At 35.9% G+C, this 14,715-nt stretch overlaps 2 protein-coding genes across 2 annotated transcripts; both read right to left on the reverse strand.

The window, feature by feature from the left end:
- Positions 1-325: 325 nt before the first annotated feature.
- On the reverse strand, positions 326-4,844 carry LOC140936894 (protein yippee-like 5). The gene is made up of 6 exons (XM_073386398.1): positions 4,598-4,844; positions 3,067-3,110; positions 2,927-2,966; positions 2,406-2,474; positions 2,166-2,198; positions 326-918 (listed from the first exon to the last, which is right to left on the reverse strand). Exons 1-6 carry the CDS (start codon positions 4,694-4,696, stop codon positions 841-843), a joined length of 363 nt encoding a protein of 120 aa, XP_073242499.1. The 5' UTR covers positions 4,697-4,844; the 3' UTR covers positions 326-840.
- A 2,186-nt stretch (positions 4,845-7,030) lies between these two features.
- Positions 7,031-13,029, reverse strand: LOC140936937 (protein yippee-like 5). The gene is made up of 6 exons (XM_073386447.1): positions 12,816-13,029; positions 11,088-11,131; positions 9,951-9,990; positions 8,879-8,947; positions 7,426-7,458; positions 7,031-7,291 (listed from the first exon to the last, which is right to left on the reverse strand). The coding sequence occupies exons 1-6, from the start codon at positions 12,912-12,914 to the stop codon at positions 7,223-7,225; spliced, it is 354 nt and encodes a 117-aa protein (XP_073242548.1). The 5' UTR covers positions 12,915-13,029; the 3' UTR covers positions 7,031-7,222.
- Between the last annotated feature and the right edge of the window lie 1,686 nt (positions 13,030-14,715).

Here is a 14,715-nt window from a genome sequence, read left to right on the forward strand (position 1 = left end):
ACAAATTAATTTACAAAATAGTTGCAATTTTTTATACATGTGTAAACAACAATGAAATACCAGGTGAGCTTTCATGTGAAGACCTGATGTTCATAATTTTTATGTGAAAATAACATGTTATCTTCACACGTGAAAGATCACCATTGCTATGGCTACAAAATAAATCGTGCCTTTCACAACAAAAATCTATTAAAGTGAAATGGTTTGGTATTTCATTGGTGTTTATATGGTAAGTGGAACATTACATGGCTGCTTGGAGATACAAAATTTCTCTTCTCGTGTTGAAGAAATATTACACTCATTTGCTGTGCTCATTCGTGAAAAACAACACTCAAAGAGAAATTTCGTATTTCTGAGAGGCAACGTACTATCCTCTTTGTCTATATATTTTTTTCTTATATTAATATCACTTTGTCATTAAATAAAGCTCACCGAAAATCTAGAACTATTTGACAAGGAAACTGAAAATTATGAATCAAACTTTAAGTCGAGAAGGGCAGGAGAGATTTTGGTTATGAGCAGGATCTATTTACACTTTCTTACAGATTCTTTGAAACACAGGAATGGACAGAAAAGGCAACATTGTTGCTTTTTTTTTCAAGATGGTATTAAACAAAGGATCTTACAGTCAAGAACATCCAAATGGGTCAGATTATAGGACCATACAGAAATCTTATTTTCACAAAAAAGACCTGTTTGCTAAAAAAATTAATGAGAAATGGAATAATAATTAGTCCTGTTACTATAACAATGTTCACCTTTTCTGTTCATGTACTACAAAAATTAATGAAAGTACACTGTTATTTTTTTAATTAAATAATAATAATCAACTGTTCTGCTTTAAGGACTGAAGTCACCAATTTCTTGAATTCCCTCACTCTCTGTAACCAGTGCTCTTTCCAGAATAACTTGACCTTCCTACAAGCAAAAGTCGAGTAAAGTCAATTCTTATTTTAAACTCACATAGAATATTAATTAATACAAATCAGTGCTTTTAAGTATAAAAATAATAGATTGTGAAGAAGGAAAAAAAAAATTTTCAGTTTTAGGTTCATTGAACAGACTTTGGGACACATAAATGGTTTGTAGAACTAAAAATATTTTGTATGAAATAAGTTATCTAATAACTAATAGTCTAACAAAACAACAACAAAAGCTTTTGTCAAGGAAACTGTGATTCATGTTGCCCCCAAAACTAACTGGCAAAGTAAATGACCTCAGAAAAGCCATTATTTATTATTATATTTAGTATTATTATCATAATAATAATTATTATTATTACTATTATTATTTTTATTCTTATTATTATTATCATGGTCTACCACCTCAAGGCCAGCCAGAATGCCCCAAAAAACCCCTCTTAACAAACATAACTAACTGATTTAGTAATTACTCCTGCTTTAACATTTACTCACACTTCTCATTAAAAAAAACAAGAAATGGGAAAACTTGTCCCCCTCTATCATAAAAAACATTTTGTACCCCACAGTGGAAAACAGTCCCAATTTTTTGCCCCTATATAATTGCACCTCTTTACGAAGCAGAAACCTTTCCATTGCACCCTCAAGGGGAAGGCAAACTTTTTTTTCTAGTCCAACCTCCCCATCCACCAGACACCCGGCCCTGCTGATAAATAATGAACACTCCCTAACAGTACCACAGGTAGGTATGGTTGTCCTGCTTTATTGCAGTGATTTTCTTATAAACAGTTATGGTGAGTTATCTTGTGAAAAATCATGAGTCCCAGTTAAAAAAAAAAACGAGTCTAAAGTTGAAAGTATTTGGGCCTTTATGTAACAAGACAGTTAATCTGAAGACAGACTCCAAAACTCTGTATTACAGTATGCTAAAATAAAATGTAGTCCTTCTATTTTAACGCACAACAAAGGCTAAATGAAATAATTAGCATCATTAAACAACAGCCATATAACTGCCACAGAAATTACACAAATGGCCTGGATATTTTTACAATACACACGGATGTTTAGATCAATGGATTGATCTTTGTGTCCTAAGGGATGCATGCCATGAACTATTTTGTGTCTTTGAGGATTCTTATGTGTCACGGATGCAAGATGCAGAGGTAACAGAATTGCTGTCATTGTAAAAAAACACTGGTCTGTAAATGACAGTATAAATATATTATATGTTATTATGGCAAATACCTTATACTGTTGGCTCTCTTCAGTTGCATATTCCTGTCAGAAAAAAAAAATTCATGACCAACAAAAAATCTCTGAACAGTGGGATTCTGACATTTGAAGAAATATACAGAAGTATAAATATTACATGTTGAAAAGGAAATAATTATGTCACAAATAATTATTTTTTGCCCTTTATAACACTGACAAGTTAAATATAAAATTACTAATATATATGTTATCAAAGTTCATTATTACACTTACATACATCCACCCAAGCTTTGTTTCACAATTTTTGCAGAAAACATCTCTGACCATGTGCCTTCCAGTGAGCTACAGAACGGCAAAAAATGTTTTTACTTTAAATTACGTCAATTTCAAGAAAAGAAGAAAGTCACATACATTTCTGCATTTCCACTAGGCACATTAACTTTCACATGAACCTAATTCTCAAGACAATCACAACTCCTGAGGTTATTTTTTAATTCAAGCAACCATGATTAACTTTCAAGCACCGTGAATAATAATTATTAAGTTTATGCACCTCAAATTTTAATCTTTATTGGTTAACCCTTCAACCCAGTACCCCATGGTTTTTGACCGCAGGCTTCAAGGGATAACAGTAACTCAATAATTAAAAGTATTTATTCTGCCCTGTCACCAAGTTAAGGAACTAGCTTTCATCAGGTTCCCTAACTTTGGCGACACCTGGGCAGAAATGTGTAAAAAATTTTCACGGTCTATTTGTTAGGGATTTTTCTGGAAAGGATTAGTTTTTCACATACCATAACTCTGTCTTGAACTTCACTGTATGATAAGTTCACCCTAGAATATAATACATTAAAGCACCTGGGTAAGATGTTAATGAATGTTTTGCCAGGTTTCTGTTAAAAACAAGGCATTTTACTAGATGCACATAACTCACACTTTCTTAAACAGAAATGCTCTTCCTGTGGCTCCATTGAACCTCTAAAGATTGAATCAAAACCAAAAACAACCAAGTAAAAATTTGTACAACTTTTCAATAGCATTAGGATTAGTATAGTATAGTATAGCGATGCCACAAAATATGTTATAAAACTTGTAGATTAATTAGTCACTTAAAGCCCAACCTTTTTTACAACCAAAAAAGGAACCTGGATCAAAATTTTACCCTGTGTTAGTAATAAAACCTGCCTTTGAAGTTAGCCTGGGACCAGGATCCTCTTAAGGTTAATAACAGGTAGAAAAAATTGAAAGCAATTGGGAAGGGGAAGGGCAGTGGGACCTGGAGATATGCCTTTGATGCTGCCAATCCATGATACCAGATACTGGTAACATGCTTGGATTGGTCAAATGTCTTAACATTGACAGATTTGCTGTATTGTTGACATTTGTCCCTTGATCCTTGCCAGGATGACCCCTTTGCCTTTTCAGCAGTTGCACATGGGACAATTTCTCCTGAAACATCTTTTTGATGACTTGATTGACTTTTCAATGATAGGTAAATTACTGGAGGGTGGATCAGTGGTATCAATAATAGGAGACCTTAAGCAAAGGCGTTTTTGAGCAAATATGCACATCAAGCATAAGTGAGGCCTTTTTCTTTTACTGCGCCTTAATGCTACCAGGTGTCTTACTAAGTGTCTTCACTCTCACAGAGACGACATTTTTTAGTGAAGGACGTTAACCACAAGTGTACTTTGTGCAATCTTGCATGGGCAATGTTTTTGCCCAAATTTTTGTGCATATCATTTCCTTACGTTCCTTAATGCATCCAGGATCCACTGCCCCTTTCCCTTCTCAATTCCTGTTATTCGCCCATTTCCCCACTAAGGAGAATGGTCTCAGGCTGGGTTGGCAAATATTTTAATTAAAAAAAAAACTGTTTGAGGTTCCACACACAGCCATAAATATCTTAGGCCCCCCTCTCCTTAAACTCGATACCAGCAAATTATTTACCTAAAGTATTTTGAAGAACCACAAAAGTTAATTTAAGATCGTTTTTTATATGTTTCACTTTGTGCAAATATTGTTGGCCACAATATTCCATCTCCCTTCGAGGACTTCCAGTATTGAATTCCAGTTTATTTTGAATTATAATCATGGCCGCGCTTTCAAAAGTACCGCAGTAAGTGAGGCATTGATAATAATAATCACGACGCAACAATAACATTGAAATGTACCAACTAAGACACATGGAATTAAATTAAGTCTTAATGCAAATCATAAACTTAGCTGACAATTTTCGATTAACTATATACAGAGCCTACCTTTACGCGTACGACAAATAAAGTCACCTTTATTTCATATGAAGCTGTCGACTGTACGACACAATGAGCAAGCAGCGAACTACGATGCTCATTTTACAAAATTTTCGTTACTTTAGGTTGTGCACAAATAGATTTGAGATAAACTTACCACGTCTTGTGTTTATTATTTTTCTCCTAAAACCTTGATTAGCATACGTAACTTACCATCGAGGTCAACAAAGAGCGATTTGTCAACGCAGTGTCACAGTTAGCGCAAGAATACAGCCGAGTTCCTCCAGGATGGTCAAGAAAGATGCGACCCATAATATGAGCTGTCCTTCGCTAAACAAGAAACCCGAAATGCGTGGAAAATAGAGTATAATTACGCCAATTGTTTATCGCAAGATATTTTTGCCGCGAACCCTGTCGACCTGCTTTTGTTTTCAATGTTTTGTTTTGATATCACGTGTCTAAAAGGTGGCACAATAAGACAGACGTGATTGGCTTAAACGCAATGATGATGTCATCATGTCATCAGCTATTTTACATGATCTTGACGAAAGGATTTCCGGTTTAAAGTCTTTCCGGTTTGCCCTTCTTGCAGGTGACTTACACGCGAAAACTCACGAGACTTTGAGAAACGAGCACGACATCATCTCGCTCCCAAAGGTGCATCAATAAAAAAGTCTAAATGAGCTTTCCGGCCGATGATCGTAATTGGTTCTTGAAAGACAGGAAGAAAAGCAGAATAAGTTCCAAACGACGGAAACAAATTGATTCATTTCCAAACAAAAAACCACTGTCGTTCCCAGACTCCTCCACGTCTTGAACACACTGCACGTGCGTTGACGTGCGTTGGCATGCCTAGCAACGGACTATATTTTACGGGTGCGTGGGCTGGTTGCAACGCAGGCTGTGAATATGAGAAAGCGAACGCAGAAAATCAGAGCATTATTACCTACTGGAGCAATTATCAAAAAGTAAGCTGCAGAAACCGTAGACGAAGATCGTGCAGGCCTACATGTCGGTCAACCTTTTTTTTTCACATATACATCATTGCCTCTATTTTATTTACACGCATAAATTTTTCTTGGGAGTAGAGATTAAGAGTGTAGGCACGTGAAAAGTTGCCTGCGTGCAGACGTCTGCACGCAGACAAGTAAAAAGAAGCTAGCCTGACGAAAGTGTTTTGTAGTTAGAGGTACGAACCTCTGTTAGAGGATAACATTAGCCTGCGTAGCTGGCGGTATTGTGTGGGTGCGAGATTTTTTGGAGCCGTGTTCCAAAAAAAAGGGAGTAGGGACCAGGCCGTTGTGACGGCTCCGCCGTCAAATCTCACTCGACTACTAAACAATATACCCTGCGAGCAGAGGCTACATTTTCGCGGTATGAGCTGGCGTACGAAAAGCTACTTTTCGCACGCCAGCTCATACCGCGAAAATGTAGCCTCTGCTCGCAGGATATAAACAATACCGCCAGCTACGCAGGCTAGGATATAGTAAATAAAGAACCATTTTGTGAATCTGCTATCTGACTACATAGTTATTGCTTTAATTCATTTTTTTATTTACCTTGAGGCTAAAAATTGTGGGGTGTCCATAATATAACTGAGAACACATTCACCACATGCTTACATGCACTTGGGGGTTTTATAATATAAAAAAATTTATTTATCAATAAATACCACAAAGGGGACAAGGTATTATACCATTTACAGTGTATGTACCATCTATATACTATGCAATATAAATACAAAAGCATACAATACTAATAATAAGTGTCCTATGCTGCATAATCTAAATATTTACAAAAATCCATATTTATTGTGGCACTTAACAATTAAGGCAGAAGCGACAACCTTGAAGAAAGTAAATTAATGAAATTCTGATCCTGAATGGGAGTCTGCTGAGTCAAGCACATAAATAGCTAGGCTTTTGTACATTATGCTTTTGCTTCCCCACCAAAATGCTCCACCTTAATGCTCCATTTTTCCCACTAAAATGCTCGGTCTCCCCAAAAAAGTCACGAAAATGCTCGGATAATGCTCATTATACAAACGGTTTTTTAAATTAATTTTAAAGTTTACACTTACGAAAACGTGCAAGTGTTGCAAGTAACAACGGCAACGTGTACAAGTTCATAAATACAGCCAAAAGAAACAGCTGTATTAGGTTTTTTGTGAATTTTGAGTTTTAGTCTTCATTTTCTTGAAAAAAGCAGGAGCTCATGGGGCATGGGCTCCTGAAAAAAGTTAATTTCTACTTTATTTTCTCGGAAAAAATTAATTTTCCAGGGAAAATGCCACTAAAATGCTCGAATAATGCTCAATGCTTTTGCCTCACTAAAATGCTCGAAAAAATGCTAGCATAATGTACAAAAGCCTATAAATAGCTAGGGCCACAAATATTTTGGTGAGTGGGCTGACTTGATGAAACAGAAACTCTTATACAGGTATAACTAACATTACTGTATTTCCGCATTGAAATCCCTCATATATTTACTTCAAACTTAGTATTGTGGACCTGGCATTTCTTTAATACTGTGTGCTATTTGAGTCTGAGGTTTACTAGGCTAAAGGCTAAAAAATCTCAACAGCTGTTTTGTCATACCATGAATAAATGCTTATAGGAAGAAGGTGCTTTACAAGTCTTGTAACATTACTTTTATACCTCCCCATTTATTCAGGGCATGGCATTAAATTGAGAAAATATGCTATAATTTTAGTAAAAACTTACCCAGTATTAACATAATTACCATTTTCAGTTGTCTGTTTGAACCAATGTGTCCTTACATTGCCTTATTAATAATTCAACTACAATTTTTACATATTGAAGCATTATAAGTATACTGTCAGTCACCAATTTCTTCAATTCCTTCACTTTCTGTGACCAGTGCACGCTCCAGGATCACTTGACCCTCCTACAAACAGTAACAGTATGCATTAAGTAAATAGTAAGTAAATCTGGGAAAATATGAATACAATCGTCAAATCTTGTAGGACAACATGACTAAAATCAGAAATGCTGGTTGCTTGATGGCAACATACAGCTCACCTTATATTGCTGGCTCTCCTCAGTTGCATATTCCTGCATTCAACACAAAAATTTAAAGTTTGAAAGAGCAAACGAAGCTTGAAGAAAGTTTGTTTGAAAGAAGGGAGTTACTGGTAACTTAGAACAGGTTTTGGTTGGGTAACATTTGACATAATTATACTATAGCCCTGATTATTCCAAATTTGGACTTCAATTTAAAAAGGATTTTGACGACATCTTCAGAAAAATTTACATAATTTGCTATCGGAACCTGATTCACACCTTCAGTGTCCCGTGACGTCTAGTGATGTTTGCATACTTTGAAAAAGTCTGATAACTTAGGTAACTTGTGTATTCGCTGCCGGCCTCCGATTACCTCCGCCATTTTGTTCAGCTCATTCCTCCTCATGTTAGTGACTTGTCTCAGATTCCTTTGAAAAAGACCGATAACTTAGCTAACAAGTAAAAACTTGCAAGGGGTGACAGGCCGCACATCTCCACTGGCATGAAACCTTTGGAAACCTTTGACATATTGCTCCAGTGAGGAGAACTTTTTCAGAGATTTTACACTTTTAAATTTGAACCATGATATAGCTTCTATATCACAGACCAAGATATGGCTCGGTACAGTTTATGTTCAGCAGGGGAAAATTGTGCAAGTTGAGCAGAACCTTTAATGTATATCAGACAATGTATTCAGGTCACGCGTATTCCTGTGAAATTGTTGCCCATTTATAGGATATGTCTAATCAAAGTTATAATATAATTTTCCATAGCTGCTGTTATCTTAGGTATCTGCTTTTAATATCTCTACATACAGTTTTAGGTTAATGCTATCTCAGAGTACAACGTTCGGCTGCACACAGCACGTATTCTTTAAATATAACCAGATCTGACAAAATGGATATCGGCATCTTTCTTTGTCGAAGGAGCACTATTTTGTGAAGCCTAGGATGAGTCAATGAACACGCGGGGGAATGAGCCGAACAAAATAGTGGAGGCAATCGGAGGCTGGCAGCAAATACACCAGTTAGCTAAACAGGAAGTCAAATCTCTAATTGTCATTATTATTACTGTCTTTTTATGGGGGGTCCGTAAAGTTGGATCTGTAAAGCAGGGGTCTGTTGACCAGTCCGTACAGTGCTCCCCCCCCCCCTCCAGGGGATCGACCCATACAAGTTGGCAGCATATATAGTTAGGTATTTTACACAGTTAACCCTTCCCTCTGTCCAAAAAGGATGAAGGAAACAACAAGGAGGAAGGAAGGGGCAGCAATTTTTGGTTTCCAGTAGGACTGCTTTTTTAAGGACCGTTAATTACTTAATCAAAAATTAATAAAATTCTGTTCATCACATATGTCATCATGTACAGTGTTAACTAATTTCTTAGTAAGGGAACAATAACAGACAATAAAAGGGGTAAAAAATCTTCATTAGGACTTAAATTTAAAGCTAGGATTTTTATTTACACTTACATACATCCACCCTAACTTGGTGTCACAGTTCTTGCAAAAAACATCTCTGACCATATGTCTTCCAGTAAGCTACAACAAACAAAAAATGCTAATTATGCATTAAATAACACAGATAATCATAACTATAACAAAATTCTCAAATCTGATTGGTTCTCAACTGCCCTGATTTCAGCCTTAATAGGACAGTTTAATAGGACAGTACGCGTCATGCCTAAGTAATTGGACAGTACGCGCCATCACGCGCGCGCTTAAATGGCTTTTTTTTTTCATTGCTAGCGAAAAAATCTTGGAATTTCTTGTGTTTTGATTTAAAAAGAGCCCTATATATCACAAATTTTGTTAAAGTTATGATTAATTGGTAACAGAACTTCGTGTCGTCCAATTCGGTCTGTAATCATACTCGTAATTAAACAAATCGGACTCCCGCTACGCGGTCATCCGATTTTGTTAATCACTCGTATGATTACAGACCGAATTGGACTCCACTCAGTCCTGTTACCATTACTTATTTAGCAGCAGAAAACTGCAAAGGGGGGATTATATATTGAATAAGTTAATTACTGCGAAGAGGGACTGGAAGTTGAGGAGCAGTTTAAGGATCAGTGCAACATATTTTCAACTTCATGTGTACGTGTGTCTGGGAATTGCACTTCTAGAGCTAAACAAAAATTTATATGTATGTAGATTTCAAACTGGCATGTTATCCCTGAAATAAACCATTGACAGGAAAACTGTTGGCATTGCTTGCAATTTATTGTATATATAAATTTAAGAATCTAAAGATCAATAAACAACTGAATCCCTGAGATATATTGAAATTAAATGAAAAAAATTCAGCTGCAAAATTGTCCCATTATATAATATGACTTAAGTTTGAAAACATCAAGTGCAACTGCATGGTTATATATTTCCATCTAGCTTTCCAGACAGGATTACACTTCCTACAGCTATGTGATTGACTGAGCTACTTTTCATACTTACAAGTCAATGACACATAGTCACTGCTTCTAACAAAAATTACAAACTTTAGTAAGCACAAAAATGAAGTAATAATTGCAAATTTGATTCTTACCATTACTCTATCTTGAACTTCACTGTATGACAAGTTTACCCTAGAACAAAAGCAACAGTTTCTACATAACCTTTGTTTAACAATTCCAGTAATTTTGTTGGGTGCAAGAATAGTTTTCACAAAACTCTTAAAATATTCTTTAAATGTCTTATAATAATTTTTATTTCCAAAGAAGTTTCGTAAATCACAACAGGATGGAAGAGGAATTTAGAAAGAAATGGAAAACAAGGAACATGGCAGCCAAAAAACCCACAAAACTTAGACAACACCTTTATGCAAATCTTCCCTAAACAGAAATGTTGATTCACTTTTATAACAATTGACAGCTCTATGTCAATTTGAAGCCTATCGGAGGTCATGATGGATCTGGGATTTTGATTCATTTGATATTTTAGTTAAAAATTTTCTTGGTGCTTACATTTTTCATTTTCTTTTTGAAAGCATTTTCCTTTGCCTTGAGCACTTAAATGTGAGAAAATAGAAAACATAAATTGAGATGGTTTAAAAATTTGACATAAAAGAAAAAATATGACCATGTAGATCCTCCCAGTGTAGCTCAATTACCAGCTAGGTCACTACATACTTACAAATTTAATTATTATCCCAATCAAGGCAGTCCTTAACGGCCTTTTTCTTTATACTCTTCGACTGAGATGATGTAAATTATAATTTTTAATGTGGGAATGCAAGGGGTATAGAATGGTTCCTCCAAAAATGTGGGTCTGGGAAAATTTTGGACAGATCTTGAAATTGTGATTTTTCAGCTTGGAGTCTCGATTCTTTTTAAAATCTTGGTCTTATTTTGGGTCTCGCAGTCTCGCCAAGTCTCAAATTTACCATTCTATACCCCTAGTGCATATTTCTAAAGCCTGGTAGATTTGGTGCATTGTAAATTTGATCTTAGTCTTTTGTCTGTCATTGGTTAATGATAAAACAACAGATGAAAGACTGTATGTAATTACCATGTATACTAAACAAATTAGAGCTCCTCACATGAACAGATTCTGGGCAGAAAATGTTGTGAAAAAAGGAATGAGGAATTTTGAGGCCAAAATTCAGACATCTCCCTAGTGAAACGTCTCCAGTTAAGGGGGGGGGGGGCGGGGGTGGGGGAGGTTGATTATAAAGAATACTCACACTTTCTTAAATAAAAATGCTCTACCAGTTGCTCCTGTAAATTTCTGTTTGGGAAGGATGAGAAATGTTCTTACTATTAGTGTTTTTCATTTACTACATACAATTCAGTAAAGTTCATTTTCGGATAAATAAAAACCAGGGTTCAATTTAATAACACTTTTACAGTTGTAATTTACATTAGTGTAGCAATTGTTTTAGAACCCTAAAACAATAGCTACACTAGTAAATTACACTCGTAAAAGTTTTATTAAATTGACCCCAGTACTGGTTTTGAAGTTTAGTATGTTTAGCTCTGCTCGGCTAGTCACATTAATGAAGGAAATACACCACTTATTTCTGAGACTAAATTTGACTACCAGTTGGATGAGATAATTATAATTGTTTTGAATACCGCAAAAAGTTTTTGGCCCAAGTATAAAGCATAAGTTTGGGCTAGCACTGTTCACATGTACAGTGAAGTATAAATTTTATATTTACATGCCGTAAAATTCTGAAAATAAGCCCCTGCATGTATAAGCCCCTCCAAATATAAGCCTCCCAAACAGGTAACGCAAAAAACCTACGTTAAATCGCCCCTCAAAATACAAGCCCCCTGAGGGCTTGTATTTGGAAAATTGCCCTCAAATACAAAGTTAAACAAAGCAAAAACGGTAAAATTACTTCCAACTATAAGGCTACAAGCCCCTCCAGGGGCTTGTATTTCGAAAATCGTATACAAAGTTAAACAAAGCAAAAATGGTAAATTTATTTCCAACTATAAGGCTAGCCCAATTGATTTTAAAATGCAAATTTTCCTCCAAACAACAACAACAACACTTTATTTCACCCCATAATATACAAGAAATAAAAATTCATAACAATAGTACAGATGATGATAAGCCCCTCCGTATAAAAGCCCCTCAAAAAGGGCCTTTGAAAAATGTAAGCCCCGGGGCTTATTTTCTGAATTTTACGGTATTTGAATCATCAGATTTAAATAAGTGTTAAAATAGCAAGCCATACAGAAGATAACATGCATGTTTGATAACAATTGACCAATCACAAGGCCAGTTTGTAGAAGTATAATAAATTAGAATACAGTAATTACAAAGGTATTTTTTGAGGACACATACATATTTAATGTTCCACACAGAGTGATGGATAAGAAATTTGCAAATTTAAACCAGTGGTGCCTGTTTCCGTCAAATACACTCATCACATGATCGAATTGAATGAAATTTCATGTCCTATTTGCTGCCCATATTAGTGCAATTAAACTTCATCGACAGTATATATATATATTACTTTTCTTAACCTTTATACTAAGACTTAAGCTTATTAGCTTACATAACAGAGAAAAAAAAGCAAAATAATTTTGGAAAATTTTGACTTGATTTGCGGAGTTATAACAGCAATAACGGCAGGGCCACTAAAATTCCGCGATTATTGAATAAAGCAAACGTACGAGTCAAATTATGATAAATGGATACAAAACTATTATAATATTCCTGTAGAATATGAAAATATAAATAAATGGCTGAGGCGAAAACAACCTTTCTTTTCAATCAATACTTTCGCCATTTACTCCATTAATTATAGGATTAGGAAGGTAGAATTGGAACTAACTAGAAACTTCTTGAGACTTGACTATGGTAGGAACTGTAAAAATCCACCAACAAAGTTTAAAAATGTTCCACATTTGTTTAGTATAAAGCTTTAATATTCTTAAGAAAAAAATATGAAAGTTACCGTAGATGTTAGCTGCGATCGATTCGTCAACGCAGTGTCACAGTTAGCACAAGAGAACAGCTTCGATCCACCTGGATGGGCAAGAAAGATTCGTCCCATGCTTCGATTTGTCTTGTTTAAACGCAAGTGATTCAAAAATCCTAAAATAACAGGATATTTTCACGGCTAAGCACAGTGCAGAAGATATTTTTACCGCGAACTTAGTCCCTCTTGTTTTGGTCTATTTCTCATGTGACCTTTTGACCAGTTGTGATTGGCTAACATAGAGCGTGATGTCATCCACTCCAGACCCTTTTCAAAACTATTTCCGGTCTTTCAACTTCCGGGTGGCGCTGGAGGGGATATTGTGCAGAAACAGGAGCCCTTGAGGGCAGTAGGGTGCTTGATAAATATAACGCGACATAACTAAGACATGTTTTTGAGGGTCTGAAACTCGCTTGAAGTACTTTTTTTATTATTCAGTAACTGTGGGAAATCCAAGGAGGTATAGTATACACTCTATACTACTACATGAGAAATTTTCTGCAGTTTGATTGGCTCAGAGCAGTGGTATTTCAGCTTAATTTGAAATACATTCATGTGAAAATTACAAAACTTTTGGGGGTAGTAGTATAAACAAATAATAGCATGATTTGTACGTGATATTTGGCATAAATACCACTCGTGACATTTCAAAATTGTCTCAAATTTCACTCGCCTAACGGCTCGTGAAATTACGTATAACAATTTCGAAATATTACTCGTGGTATTTACGCCAAATATCACTACAAATCATGCTGTTACCTATACTAATGTCAGATCCCGAGGGAAACGGTTAGTTTTGTTTTCCCGAGAACCCTGATGTTTCCCGAGACAAAGTCGAGGGAAACATCAGGACTCTCGGGAAAACAAAACTAACTGGTTTCCCGAGGGACCTGACCTTAAGTGTTTTGTTATATTTCTAGACTTAACTTCAACAGCAACAAAAGATAACCGGAGCAAACCAAAATAGTCGACTCGGTACTTATAACAACACCAATTTAATTCTCAAAACTACAGAATGGATTATTTACAAAGTACTTTACTTATTTTATTTTATCTGCATCATTTTCCTCTACTAGCTGCTGTTTCTCTTCTACGAGAACTTTTAAAATCTTTGCTTTTTAGCTTGGGGTTTCGTGTTTGTGTTGTGTTCATTCACGAAAAAGAAAACATGCAGCGTTTTTCCCGCCTTCTGCTACGCCACAATCAACCAATGGCAGTCCCTGTTTAGTTGAGTGAAAGTCTAGGAATATAACAATTCCTTTTGTGTCCTTCTCCTCGTCCCCGTTTCTCCACTGGGAGAATTTCCCGCCAACCCCCACCAAAAACAAAAGCAGTGTAAAAGATTCTGCTTCAATGGAGGTTTCATTAGGTCCTCCTAAAAACTGACTAAAAATAAAATGACAACGATAAAAATGCGACATCATCTGCTTCATGCCCGCCCAGGGACGGCTCATTGCTTTCAGGACCTCAGATAGAACAGATTATCTGGGGAATGTTTCTCAAAAGTCCCGAAGTAACTAGTTGGCCCAGAAAGCTGTTAGCGTTAACATTAAAACAGGATGTTTAAATAGCTTTGCAGATAAAACAACAAGACTATCAGTTAACGAAGCAAAATGGCCTGCTTATAGTTCGGACCCGCGTGCTTTTATTCTTTTGATTTTTATTTGAATATCTGATTTCGGGCTCGAAACATATAGGGCCGAGAAAAGGGAGGAGAACGCCTAGAATAAGGGATTTCCAGATATTAGCTCTCTAATATAGCAAAAAAATATCTCGCAAAAGACAAATGCACCATGCCATACCTCACGAAAAGAAAGAAATCAAAAAGGCGACAAAAACAAACTATAAGCAACAACGTACCCCCCAACCCCAACTC

This window comes from Porites lutea, chromosome 5 (assembly GCF_958299795.1).
Source record: "Porites lutea chromosome 5, jaPorLute2.1, whole genome shotgun sequence".
Classification (NCBI taxonomy): Eukaryota; Metazoa; Cnidaria; class Anthozoa; order Scleractinia; family Poritidae; genus Porites; species Porites lutea.

Bases quoted from the DNA above. Each gene is read 5' to 3' on its own strand.
- LOC140936894 (XM_073386398.1), bottom strand. From the start codon at position 4,696: ATGGGTCGCATCTTTCTTGACCATCCTGGAGGAACTCGGCTGTATTCT. The intron at 2,967-3,066 runs GTGAGTTATGTG...ATTATATTCTAG, and splicing joins GCATTTCTGTTTAAGAAAGT to GGTGAACTTATCATACAGTG. The intron at 2,199-2,405 runs GTAAGTGTAATA...TTTTTCTGACAG, and splicing joins CAAAGCTTGGGTGGATGTAT to GAATATGCAACTGAAGAGAG.
- LOC140936937 (XM_073386447.1), bottom strand. From the start codon at position 12,914: ATGGGACGAATCTTTCTTGCCCATCCAGGTGGATCGAAGCTGTTCTCT. The intron at 8,948-9,950 runs GTAAGAATCAAA...TGTTTGTTGTAG, and splicing joins AAGTTCAAGATAGAGTAATG to CTTACTGGAAGACATATGGT. The intron at 7,459-8,878 runs GTAAGTGTAAAT...TGTTGAATGCAG, and splicing joins CCAAGTTAGGGTGGATGTAT to GAATATGCAACTGAGGAGAG.